General features: G+C 39.1%; 1 protein-coding gene across 1 annotated transcript in view; it reads right to left on the bottom strand.

The window, feature by feature from the left end:
• Positions 1 to 14007, bottom strand: part of SH3YL1 (SH3 and SYLF domain containing 1) — a 665923-nt gene that overhangs the window by 254741 nt on the left and 397175 nt on the right. The window contains exon 7 of the mRNA XM_086926395.1: positions 1331 to 1493. Coding sequence (XP_086782521.1) covers positions 1331 to 1493 — 163 coding nt within the window. The remainder of the gene's footprint in view (positions 1 to 1330; positions 1494 to 14007) is intronic.

Raw genomic sequence — 14007 nt, 5'->3', positions numbered from 1 at the left:
ATACGCTAAAAATACGAGCATTGTAAAAAATCCTCCACCAATTAAAACTGTAAAAGGAATTAGGTGCCAAATGGCAGGCATAAAAATGACAGTATTTAACACTCTGGGTTCGCATGATAGTTAAATTGGATGTGGAGACAATATTAGCATAAAGCACTATTTGGCTGAACCGTAAAAGACCTTTAAATCCTAAAATATAATGTCTTGTTGGTAACTCCCGCCACTTGCAAATCCGTTCTACTGCCAAATAATGTGGGGGGTTTCAGCAGGATTTAAAAGTTCAAATAAATAAAAATATGTTAAAAAGGATTAAACTAAAAGTCTCACCGCCTTACTATTCTGATTAATTCAGTTCAGGGTTTGAGAGTCTTATCGAGCTTAGTCTCTGCCATAATTCCGTTGGAAAAGCATGTGTTCAAGACGTCAGCCAGTATGCCCAAGTCAAGAGGGGTGGCCCTGCCCGGCCTCTTCCGGTCACTGACTGGCGCGGACTGGCCCGCTCTTGGCCCGCATGCATCCCGTGCCGCGGGGGAGAGGCAGCGCTTTAGGCGCCTCCCCCTCATTAGCTGCAGCAGGTTGCGACGGGTTGCACCCTGCACTTTGGAGTCCTCTACCAGGGTGATTTAGATGAAGGCTAGGGTGGAGTGTGGTAAAGATGAAGGTGGCATGAGCCCTGGGACTACGGTCCCACCAGGGAATCATAGCAGGCTATGAATTATGGCCCCAAACAACGGAAATCACGGGAAAAGCACAGGGCAACGCTCCTGGCACTCATTTTATTGACCTCAAAAGGATGAAAGAACTACCAGTATTTGAACCAGTCACCATCAGGTCATACACCGGCCCCTACAGTGGAGACACTAGTCCTCTAGGCCACCAGACCAGGCAAGGAAGATTTGGAAAGACTTTGGGAGCGGGACGGGTCTGTGCTCTCAACTTTGATTTGTCATATGATCTGCGCAGAGCCTTCTGGTGCTTCATCAAATAAGCTCTGCCTTATGACCTCTGATGGCTTCTGGGTTCATCTGGGCACAGTCTTTGCAGACCCTGGAGTCGTACATCACACCAAAGGCAGCATGAAGATTTTTAAAAAGCGTATTACAAATAAACAGCTGGGCTCTTTACATTTAGTGACTGGTCCTGTGCGGGCATAAAAAGACAAGGGCTAGACCATCCACAGATGTAAATTACCCTCATAGGCTGAGTTGCCTTTCAGGAAAAGATATTTGATTTGAGACATTTTGCACAATGGCCTTCTGACTTTACCACATTTAACATTCAAACTGTAACTATATCAAAGTGAAAACCAGATCTTGTGAGCTACACAAACCCCTTTTTGTTCTTTAGCTGCTTTCCTCTTATTGATACTTTGCCCTTCTCTTTCATAATCCTCAGTAAATTTGGAAAGAATTTCATACAGCTCCTCTGCTTGTGCAGGACGGGCTACATCACCAGACAGAATTTCACAAGCACGGATTTCTTGACAATAAAATCTGAAAAAGAAGAACAGACAGTAATCGAAAATCCTTAAAATCATTGTTAAAATAGACAACATTTATTTTGACAGCATGACGCTAATAGAGACATTTTTCAGATGTACTCATCAGTGCACTTGTACTCTAGCATCTTTATAAAAGGCAACATGAACGTATTCTTGGTATTAGGGTGTGGTATTGTTATGTTCATGTCAAAATGTTTCGAGATACCCTTACACCGGAAGTTGAAGTCCACGTGATCTACTTTGAAAGCTTTTTTAATTTCAACATGACGGTTGCAATACTTTTTGTTGGAAAAAAATGTTACTGCGTGGTTAATGCTGCTACTTACTGTGTTGCCTCTGGCTGAAATTAAAGGAAGGGATCTCCTGCACTTTGACGCAAGAGAACGACAGACCGCTCAAGAACGAAGACAAAAGGCTTCTTGGAAACCAGTATGGATTTTACTTGATAGAATCTTTTGCGGCTTAATGGTGACAGAGTTATTCTTTTTTAGAGGTGCATAAAAGTTCTTAGCAGTTCCAGAATATGTCCTTTAACTGGAAGCCTACAAAAAAGGTTTGCACAAGGTACTGTCTAAGTGTGTTGTACTGAAAATGTAAGTTTGGAAAACACTTAAACAGTGAATCCTGCACAGTTTGAGACAGCCTATCTTACACTGGTTGCGGCCTATCTTATACTGTGTGCATTACTTTTTTCAACTAACGACTTAAGTGTTTGTCATAGGGTGGGGACCTCGTAGCACAATGAGTACACAACACTCTTCGCTAGAAGCATCAACCAGGATTTGAATCAGGGACCCTCTGGTTACACAAACATCTATGGTGACTTTTCCTACCATGGCAACGCATTTCCTGCCTGTTAAATTGACTTTGATTTGTTTTTTGGTTTGGTCTACCAGACGGCTTCTAGCTGCCTGGTAGACTAAAGTCTATTGCGGACCATACTAGGAATTTACAGTGGGCTTAGAGCTCATCCACTACTTAGCATTGACTGGCTTAATGGTCACTCGTTTGCTTCTTTCATCTACTTGTTTTTGTCCCTCCTGCTGGAGCACAGCCTCTTTACCATTCGTTTGAATGGCTGACTTGTATCCTTCTAATGCTCACATTTTAGGAGCTACTTTTTTCTTTTCCATTAAGCACTTAATGAGAGTGCATTTGTTTTGTTGCTCTCTTTCTTGTGCTGCTTTGCCCCACCCAATAACCATACCCTCCCGATGGCTCCTCCGTCACCAGCCCCTACAATCCCCAGCTACCCTCTGTGGTACAGTAAGTGCTTTTATTTTCTTTATTTATTTTTGAGTGCCCTGCAATTACCATATGGTGCTGTGTCACTTCGTATTCCAAAAAGTGTTTTTGAGCTAGAAAAAGTATTTTTTGTTCCATTTATATTTCTAAGCGAGTGCCATCTAGTATTGGGGAAAAAACGTAAACAAAATAAAATGGAGCCCGGTAGTGGAGCAGCATATTGTGTGTCATGTCACCAATTATGGCAGTCTTGCGTTCTTGGCTCCTAATCCACCCCCCCCCCCCCAAAAAAAAAAATATATATATATTCGCTGAAAAAACCATAGGTTTCACACCAGTTATAGTTAGGAATTAGCATTTAAAAAACCTAATAAATTCACTGAAAAAACAATAGGTTTCACACCAGTTATAGTTAGCTGGAAATTTTACTGACATAAAACCATTGAAATTCCCACGTTATAGTTAGTTGGACTCACTATAACTTGCGCGCCTGCAATGCACTGCTGATGACGTCACATATTACATCACTCATGACATGGTCAGTGACATCACTCATGACATCACTTATGACACCATCCAGGGAATGTGGGTCTTTCTGAAAAATAAATATGTTTTATATATGTATATTTAAAAGTCAATGGAAGAATAAATGTTTAAATAAGTGTCTAAATGGATGTTTTTAAAAAAAAATTGATTGGTTAACTGGCTTATTAAGTGTATCTTAGTGAATACATATATTAGTGAGAAATGTTTAAATATTTAAATATATGTATTAGTGTTTCACTTTGTGTATAAGTGGCTGCATGGGTTGATGAGTAGCTACATGTGTGTGTATATGGGTTATTAGATGTTGTTTTTAGTATCAATATGAGTGTCTGTATGGTTTGGTGGGGGTATGACTTAGCACATAGATGTATCAATGACTTTCTCTCTGTTTGTATGTGTTTTGAACACAACATATGTGCAGGACTGTATGGGAGGATCAGTGTCTATATGTGTGTGTTAGTGAGTGAATGACTGTCTCACTAGTGTCTTTATCAGTAACGACATATGTTTTAATCTAGTATATGTGAGTATTGATGTATATAAGTGAGTATATGTGAGTGAGAGATTGTAAGAGTTCCCGTTTTAATAAGTATGTGTTTCTATAAGTGATTGTTTAAGAGAGTAAGTATGTGTAAGTTTCCTTAAAAGTAAGGTGGTAGTGTGTGTATAGTTGTATATGCTAATAAATGGATGTTCAATAGTTTATTTGCATGTGTGAGTATGTGTGTGAGTAACCTTTGGAAGACTGTCGGTGTGTAACAGGATGTATATGTGTATCACTACATATGATGAGTGAGTATATGTATGAGTAACTATATAGAACTGTTGCTGAATGAGTGGATGTGTATATAGATGGTGGTATTACTGAATTGGTTGTTGTAACTGGTATGGGTATCTCCATTTTTTTGAAAATGTTAGTTTCTATTTTTGAATATATGTTTCAAGGGTTACATTACACTGAAAGGAGGTCTGTCACAAGGATGGTGTCATCAGTGATGTCATGAGTGATGTAATATGTGGCGTCATCAGCAGTGCATTGCAGGCGCGCAAGTTATAGTGAGTCCAACTATAACGTGGGAATTTCAATGGTTTTATGTCAGTAAAATTTCCAGCTAACTATAACTGGTGTGAAACCTATGGTTTTTTCAGTGAATTTCGTAGGTTTTTAAAATGCTAATTCCTAACTATATATAAGGCCCCAAACCTACGTTTTTTTCAGTGAATTTCAAAATTTTGTTAATAACAAATGTCTATAGCTATGAAATGTAATATTTTTGAAAATGAATGAATCCTATATTATATTTGTATTTAACATTTTTTTTAATGTATATATTTTTTTGCCCTGAAGCGCTTCCGGGGCGCGCCCCGGTGAGCGCCCCGGAAAGCGTAGTCTTTTGAAGCGCCCCGGGTCGCGCATCGGGGAGCGTCCCATTAGCGCTATTGCCGTGGCCGAAAACATCATTGTGACGTACCGCGTAGCCGCGTCCACGTGATACGCATGGCGTAAACGCACCCGGAAGCACTCGAGCGCATACGATCTCACAACATAAGTATCCGACGCGCTTACGCGACGCGCCCCAGGGCGCGTCGCATAAGCGCGTCGGGTCATGTGACCTGAAAATAACACTTTTAATTGGTGCAGAACAGTTTTGGTTTCATAATGATGAACCCCTGGTCTTGTGACCTGAAAATAACACTTCATTGGTTCAGGAGATTTTTTTTTTCCAAATGATGAAAGCCCCCACCTTTTTTCCTTATTCTGACTTTGTTCTTTGACTGAGGAAGACCTGTTTTGAAATCTTTGAGGTATATTTTGTACTTTGAAATGCTACAGTAGCAGCATCAGCTGGAGCATCTGCTCCACCACCACCACCACCACCACCACCACCAAGAGGACCACCACAACATCACATTGGTGGTCAAGAAGAAGAGGAGGAGGAAGAGGAGGAGGGGAGCAGGAGGAGGTGGCTGGAAGAACACAATACCCCATACCAACCCAAGCCACACATTGTATCCCTGAGGGAAAAAAGAAAGTGAATGTGGCAAAGGTGACTTGCCTTATCTGTGACATGGAACTTTCAAGGGGTAACCCAAATAAAAAATATTCATTTGGGAATAAGACCATGATTAGGCACATGCAGCGCAAGCATCTGAACAACTACGCTGCCGCAGAGATGAGAGAACTGGCCAGCAACCCTCCCCAATCTACACCCAGCACCTCCAAACGAAAACAACCCACTCCATCGGGACCAGAGACAAGGGAGACAATCCCTTGCATACAACCATGGTTTGGAGAATTTAGGGTCACATGTATTTTTTGTGGTAAGACCATCTCCTATGGTGAGCAGAGCCTAAAGCTCATCCTCCTTGCTGGTGACAACCACAATTGCCCCAAAAAACACTAATTTTTTCCTAATTTTTTTTACTCCAGTTGAGCCATTTTTAATTCCCTGTTTTTTGTTTCTCCCCATAAAAATACCAAAAAAAATACAAAATAGTTCATAAAAGTCGAAAAAAGTACAAAATGTTCAAAAAACATAAAAAATATATAAAACAACAAAAAGAAGAAAAAAAACAGTTCTTTTTAGAACTACCTCCAAATTATAAAAAAAGGCTAAATTTTTTTAAAACTCTATCATTCTTTTTTCCCCATGGGACGCTCCCCGGTGCGCGTACCGGGCGGAGGCCCCCCCCCCCCGCGCAAATCAAAAAAAAAAAACATGTTTTTTGCCCTTTTAGAGCCCCCACATCAAACCTAGGGGGTCTACTCTGCCCCCTTATGGTCAATTCCCACTTTGTTTTTTCCACCTCTTGTGTCTCGATCCTACCGAGACACAAGATGGCGGCCGCTCCGGACTGTTTGGAATGTTTACAGACATCCGAGAGCCAACCAGCTTTCCGTGCGCAAGTCGCGTGTCGCGCCCGGTACGCGCCCCGGTGCGCGTACCGGGGCGCTGCCATAGATATGTATATTTTTTTTAACCTAAATTACTCAAAATCCACTGAATCACATATCTTGAGACATAGCAAAGGCACATCGGGCTACCAGTCCCTACAATTTTGCCAAGTTTGGTGTTAATCCATTCAGCCGTTCGGGCTAAAAGTGAGTTTGACCGCCCTATGGAAATTAACATGGGGAAAACACGTTTTGGGACCCCCCTTTTATCTCGGCCCCCGCTTGACGAATCCCCTGCAAACTTTCAAGGAAGGACCGGAGCTCCGCGAGGCAAATTTGAGGACATTTTCAGGCAGATTCGTCAACCGGCGCCAAAGTTATTCCAAATAGAACTATAGAACTATAACTACCTACTGGCGACCGCCATTTATATATATCCTACTGGCGGTCGCCAGTAGGTAGTTATAGTTAGGATTTTTTTCAATGCAAAATCTGAAAATTCTATTGTGAATAACTTTGGCGCCGGTTGACAAATCTGCCAGAAAATTTCCTCAAATTTGCCTCGCGGAGCTCCGGTCCTTCCTTGAAAGTTTGGGGGGGATTCGTCAAGCGGGGGACAAGATAAAAGGGGGGTCCCAAAACGTGTTTTCCCCATACCTCACCGAACGGCTGAATGGATTTCCACCAAACTTGGCAAAATTGTAGGGACTGGTAGCCCGATGTGCCTTTGCTATGTCTCAAGAAATGTGCTCCAGTGTTTTTTGAGTCATTTAGGTTAAAAAAATATATATATATCTATGGCCGCGCCCCGGTACGCACAGCGGGGCGCGCTCCGGGCGCGCCACGCGAGGTGCGCACGGAAAGCTGATTGGCTCTCGGGTGTCTGTGAACATTCAAAACAGTCCGGAGCGGCCGCCATCTTGTGTCTCGGTAGGATCGAGACACAAGAGGTGGCAAAAACAAAGGGGGAAATGACCATAAGGGGGCAGAGTAGGACCCCCCTGACCCCCTAGGTTTGATGTGGGGGCCATAAAAGGGCCCCACGGGGCCCAATTTTTTTTTTTCGATTTTCGCGGAGGGAACGCCCGGTACGAGCACCGGGGAGCGTACCATGGGGAAAAAGAAAGACAGTTTAAAAAAAAGTAGCTGTTTTAATAAATGTTCTTTTTTTTATTTAAGTACCTACATTTAGGTACCAATGCAGAGACTTAAATTTAATGTACACCGTCTCCTCTGTAGATATCTTGCATGTTGTTACAGAAGTTATTGTGGTATCCATAACATAGTCTGTCAGGAAAGCAGAAACCGATCCTTTAAGCACTCCCTGAGAAGTGCTAGGGGATCATGGGTAGTCTATCCTGCTCTCTTATGATGAAAAAGATATGTGAAATACACATATGAGATAATATAGTGGGAGAAAGGTAGTAACTATGAGTAAACTTACTATGTAACACAAAAAAGTTGCACAGTATACTATAAGTCTCATTTTATAATATAATTATTTTGGTAATACTTCATGAATTACATATAAAAATGAATATTGTCTCAAACAATTTAAAATTATTAAATATAAATTTATTCTTCTGATTCTTTTTCATAATTTAATAAAACTTGTAACATAATATTGTCCGGTATTTCCTCATAATTATAAGTGCATGATTCCATTTGTTCCGAACATTCTATTAACTGTTGGTCCAAAGAGTCATCCATGAAATCAACTTTATCTTTTTGCTCTTCTGGATTTTCCACCTTTACTTTGATAGAAGTAACATTTGCTTGTTTTTCTCCTTCCATTTTCTTTTCTGAAAATTGCATAAAAATTAACTATATTAGTAGAGTTGGGGTACTGTTGGGTTTAAGTTTAGACAGGTACTTCTGAGTTTTTAACAGTGAAGTAATTTTTGGGCAGTGTATGGTTTCAGGCAGGAAGTAGAACTATTAAAAAGTGCATGTGATTTAGTCTAAGTAAATTCATAATTATACCAGAGAAGCCTAACTCAATCTATAACTATTATTACACAGGGATAGTATATAACTATCAGAAAACATTTTCCCAAAATAACTTAAAGTGCACAACATAGTTCCCCTTTCAAATTAACAACTTACCTTATTCAAAGTAGTTGAGGTTTTCTGTCAAAATTCAATCAAAATGTACCTCAGGTAGTATTAGTCAAAATGGCTCTGTTTCCCTGTCATTTTTCTTATATATATTTATATATTCATGTACTTAACCAATCAAATGTCAGCACATAAAAGTACAAAATGTAAGTAATATTTTAATTGGTTGTAAATTCCAACACTTTCATATATGTTAGGGACTGGTATGTAGTAGGGTCTAGGCTATATTTGGTGAAAGTCTGTCAAGTGGTTTTTATGTAATTTCGTTTCCCACATTTTTTTGGTGAGCGCTCACCGGTGCGCGCCCCGGTACGCGTACCGGTAAGCTCTACGGGAGTCCGCCATTTTGTGTTTCGGTTGAATTGAGACACAAGATGGAGGACAAACAACGTTGGGAATGGGTAAAAAGGGGCACAGTAGACACCCCTTGACCCTCTAGGTTTGATGAGGGGAGTTTCGGAGGGGCATATATGCAAAAAAAAAAAATAATAATTTAATTTCGCAGGGAGAGCGCCCGGTACGCGCACCGGTTAGCGTACCGGGGAGCGTACTCTGGTGAAAAATAGTGAAAAAAGTTAGAGAAAGATAATCATTTTGAGTGATCAGAGGTAGGGTAGCTCTGAAAAGAGCTTTTGGGTTCTGTGGCTGATTTAGGTAGCTACTAGTAGTTTCCAATTCACAGTCTTAAATTCAGGAGGAATATTCTATTTCCCTCATCTGAGAAGTGCACACCATCTCCTCTGTAGATATTTTGCATGTTGAAACGCAAGTTATTGTTGTATATTGAACCCATTCCATAGTCTCTCATGTAAGCAGAAACAGATTTATTCACATGTTTCTGTGCTTTCTCAAATTGTGGACAAAATTGGTTGGACCAGTTCCATTTCTGTCTTTGGCATATATTGGAATATACCAAGGCAGTTTGTGGAAAAAGTGTCAATTGATCAAAGGTGTCCTTTAAAAGCATTTCCAGACCAACCCCAGTCATAGTGCCCAAATCATTTCCACCACAGTGCACTATTAAGAGGTCAGGGTTTGGCAGATGCAAAAAGGTTTTCACCAATGGTATCAATTGGTGACATCTCAATCCTCTCTGGCCAATCCACTTGATTTCCACATTTGATAAATCAAGGTTGTGAAAATTTCTGCTAGCTGCATACCTTTGAGCCCAGTGGATGTAGCTATGTCCAATAATCCACACAGAATACATGATGAGAGAAGGTTCTGGTGCAGTCAGATGAAGTGTGGGAATGAAATGGCAGTTGGAATAGTAGGAGTTTACAAAAAATAATTGTGGAGTTTCACTGCTCTTGAATCACAAGCAATGATTGGTGGATTCAGATAGTTGAAAAGTAAAAGTTAGGGTGCATGGTTGTGTTTTGTGAAAGAAGCAATTTGAATGGTTAAGAAAAAGTCAATGAAAGAAACATTTCATCAGATAAGCTGGTGTATTGAGGGGTCAAACATCCTTGCTTAGTTCATTTGTAACATTGTAGAATACACTTTTGAACCTGAGAGTTCAGTAAGGAGGGAGTTGCTATGGTAACAGACAGAAAGGGCTGAGGGGGGAAGGGTGTTGGTTCGAAAATAGTGAGGGAAGAGTTTTGATTGGTTGAAATGAGGCATATCTGTGTAGAATTAGAGATTATCTGTGCCATTCATGGTTGCCATGTCTGGAGTGCATACCTTTTGCTCTGCTAAAGAAAAATTGGTGTGTGTGTCTGACATTGTTCTCTATCTCCCAAAGCATTTGTAAAGGTAAGAAATTATTCATTTAATTTAGATAGACACTTGTATGCTCTATGGAGAAGATTTGGAAGCAGACTGTTTTTTTTAATGTTGTTCTGTGTCATGTTTTTTGATAATGCTTGGTTAAAACATTTTAATGCATAGAGGAATTGTATTTTGGGAAATAGTGAATTTTCAGTAGTGAAATTGAATGCTTGTACATAGGACCTGTGCTGTGTTTCTAAAATGTTATTTAAAAAACAATTTTGGCGTAATTGAATGCCTTTTATATTTTTGAGGAGGAATTATTAGTGTTTGCCTCATTAAATAAATATATTTCAACCTTTTACAATGATGTCACCTGCACTACCTCAGATTAGGATGCAGATTGAGTTTCTTTCTGGTTGGTTTGTGTCATGTTTTTGGATTATTCTTGGTAAATAGGTTTTGCAGCATAGGGGAATTGCATTATGTTAAATTGAGAAGTTTCTCTTGTGACATGGAATGCTTGTACATAGGACCTGCGCTGTGTTTCTAAAATGCTATTCCAAAAATGATTTAGGGGGCAAATCAATGGTATTTACATTTGGGCCTTATTTATGATTGCCTTGTGCCGCCGGTGCGTCACTTTTAACATGGGAAAAAAGTGACGCACCGGTGGCGCAAGGCCTTCATAAATAAGGCCCTGAGTTTCTTTGCTGTTGGTTTGTGTCTTGCTTTTTGATAATGCTTGCTATCAACATTTGCAAGATAGAGGATTTGTATTTTGTGAAACAGAGAGGTTTCAGTAGTGAAATTGAATGCTTGTACATAGGACCTGCGCTGTGTTTCTAAAATGTTATTCCAAAAACGATTTTGGGGGCAAATCAATGGTATTTACATTTGGGCCTTATTTATGATTGCATTGCGCCGCTGGTGCGTCACTTAACATGGGAAAAAAGTGACGCACCGATGGCGCAAGGCCTTCATAAATAAGGCCCTGAGTTTCTTTGCTGTTGGTTTGTGTCTTGCTTTTTGATAATGCTTGCTATCAATATTTGCAAGATAGAGGATTTGTATTTTGTGAAACAGTGAGGTTTCAGTAGTGAAATTGAATGCTTGTACATAGGACCTGCGCTGTGTTTCTAAAATGTTATTCCAAAAACGATTTTGGGGCAAATCAATGGTATTTACATTTGGGCCTTATTTATGATTGCTTTGTGCCGCCGGTGCGTCACTTTTAACATGGGAAAAAAGTGACGCACCGGTGGTGCAAGGCCTTCATGAATAAGGCCCTGAGTTTCTTTGCTGTTGGTTTGTGTCTTGCTTTTTGAGAATGCTTGCTATCAACATTTGCAAGATAGAGGATTTTTCAAACACAGCACAGGTCGTATGTACAAGCATTCCAGGTCACTAGTGAAACTTCTCAATTTTACATAATACAATTCCTCTATGCAGCAAAATCTTTTTACCAAGCATTATCAAAAAACATGACACAAACCAACAAGAAAGAATCTCAATCTGTTTCCTAATCTGAGGTAATGCAGATTACATCATTGTAAAAGGTTCAAATATATTTATTTAATGAGGAAGACACTATTAATTCCTTATGAAAAATATAAAAGCCATTCAATTACCCCAAAGTCGTTTTTAAAATTACATTTTAGAAACACAGCACAGGTCCTATGTACAAGCATTCAATTTCACTACTGAAACTTCACTATTTCACAAAAGACAATTTCTCTATGCAGCAAAATGTTTTAACCAAGCATTATCAAAAAACATGACTAATCTGAGGAAACATAGATAACATGATTGTGAAATGTGCTAATATATTTTTTGAATCATGCAGATACTATCTAATCAACCTTTTTCTTTGTAATATTATAGCCTTGAGTTACTCCCTATTACACCTTTTGTCTGTTTTATACCGTCTCTCTTTCTGACTTTTTTTTCTCTCTTCCTGTTACACCCTCTGTCTGACCTACTTCTGGTAACATCCTGTCTCTGATTTACTTCCTCTTACACCCTCTCTCAAACTTACTCTCTGTCTCTCCCTTTACAGGCTTTCTTTGTTTTAGTCCCTTTTACAACCTTTTCTCTTCTAACACCCTCTCTCTGTTTTACACCCTGTTACATCCTTTTTCTGACTTACTCCCTTTTTTGACTTACTCCCTCTCCCGATTACATCTTTTTTCTGTCTTTCAACATATTATACACTCTTTGTCTTAGTCCTTTTGTATGTTTTACTCCCTCTACCTGTTTCTTTGTCTGAGTCTCTCTGTGTTTTGTGTTACTCCCTCTAGCTGTTTTTCTTTGTCTTACTCCTAGTTATATAGTTGCTGTGGTATAAACTTAGATATGTTGCAAATTAGTGTTTATATCGTTTGCTTAATGTCATTGCTTTGTTGTTTGCTAATAGTGGTCTATAATGTGTTATTTTTTTCTTTACCACAGATTGAAATCAACAATTGAAAAGTAAGCAAAAATGCCGTCAAGGCAAAGGAGAAGAAAAAATACCATACGGAATACAACGAAATCAGCAACGGAATTAAAGGAATCCTCTACAACAAGTACTTCAAAAAACACCAAAAAAGCTCCTGGTTAGAAAACTAAGTCTTTTTTTCGCAACATATGCAGAACAAAAACAAATGTTAACGGTAATGTGAAGATCCAGAAGGAGAGAGCAAATTTGAAAAGGAAGGAGAGGCCCTCAAACAATGTCTCTACTGGAGCAGGAGAGAAGAGTATGGATAGCAATAGAAGGCAAAATGTATTTAGGGACATTCGTAGACGAATGTTTCGCAATAGGGTAGTTTTAAATTTGCTAAAAAATGAAAAGAAAGGTAAACAGAGAGCTGCTTTTTACAAGAAAAAGAAAAGTGTAGAGAAGATTGTTGATCAGGCTTTTGAAGTTAAGAAAAAATTATTTATTTTAGTAAATAATAGAATTAGGCAAGGCAATTGATGTTTTCAAATCGAACAGTAGATGGAAAAGAATAATTAAATGGACTAATTTTTGTGAAGTATTTTCTGGAGAATGGATGCATAGTTCAAGTTCTGAGCCATTTTTTAATGAGGAGAGTTACTTTCAGGAAAATGATTTGGTGCATGCAGTTGACACCAGTGGTCGAGCATATGAGGTGAAAGATGGTTGTCCGATGGAAAAAGAGAAACTTGTGTCTAGAGATGCACAAGAGGTGTAAGCTGATGAGGTTTTATGGAGACGTACTAAGGGTCCAGTGTATACATGGAAGTGCAGTAGTATTTGTAGTGTGCGACAGGATTCAATCGATTTGCTTCGACATTTCTTACGTACATATAGTAAGAATAGTGTAAAACAAAGTGAAGATCTTGCAAGAGTTAGATCCTTGCAGAGTGAGAGAAAACACAGGTTTGCATGGGCATTCACTGGCTTGTCTTTCTAGAAAAGTATGTCAGAGTGTTTTTCATCATTTTAGGATGTTAGCAGTGCATCATAATAAGGTGATGAAATTAGTGAGAAGGTTGTATTATGCAAAAAGTCCAGCACTTAAGCTTAAACAGTTAAACAGTGCTCTTTTGCATGGATCTGAAGTAGATGTGAAGACTATTTGTGAAGAAATTGAGTTTTGTTATTTTGGGAATAAAGAGGACAGTGTAGAAATGGATATAGTAATGGATGGTAATGTGGAAGACAATGTACAGATTTCAAGTATAGAAAAGTTTGACGAGGAAATTACCAAGTTTAAGGTGAAATCAAGTGAAAGGCCTAATTTAACTTGTGTGTGTTGTCGACGGACTCAAAAGATTCAGACTAGGTTAGTTGATTTATATGCAAAATGTGAATTGGAAAATAATAGTGAATGGAAGGATTTTTTAAGTTATTTGTTGGTGGAGAATTCTTTCGATTTGAGTTTTGATCAATGTATTTGTACTTATTGTTTGAAAAAATTAAATGAAAAAATAGAATGCCTGCTAGAGCTGTTCATAATAATCTTCAGTTGATAGATAT

Source organism: Lissotriton vulgaris, chromosome 6 (genome assembly GCF_964263255.1).
Source record: "Lissotriton vulgaris chromosome 6, aLisVul1.2, whole genome shotgun sequence".
NCBI lineage: Eukaryota > Metazoa > Chordata > Amphibia > Caudata > Salamandridae > Lissotriton > Lissotriton vulgaris.
This window is presented reverse-complemented; position numbering and strand designations above follow the sequence as displayed.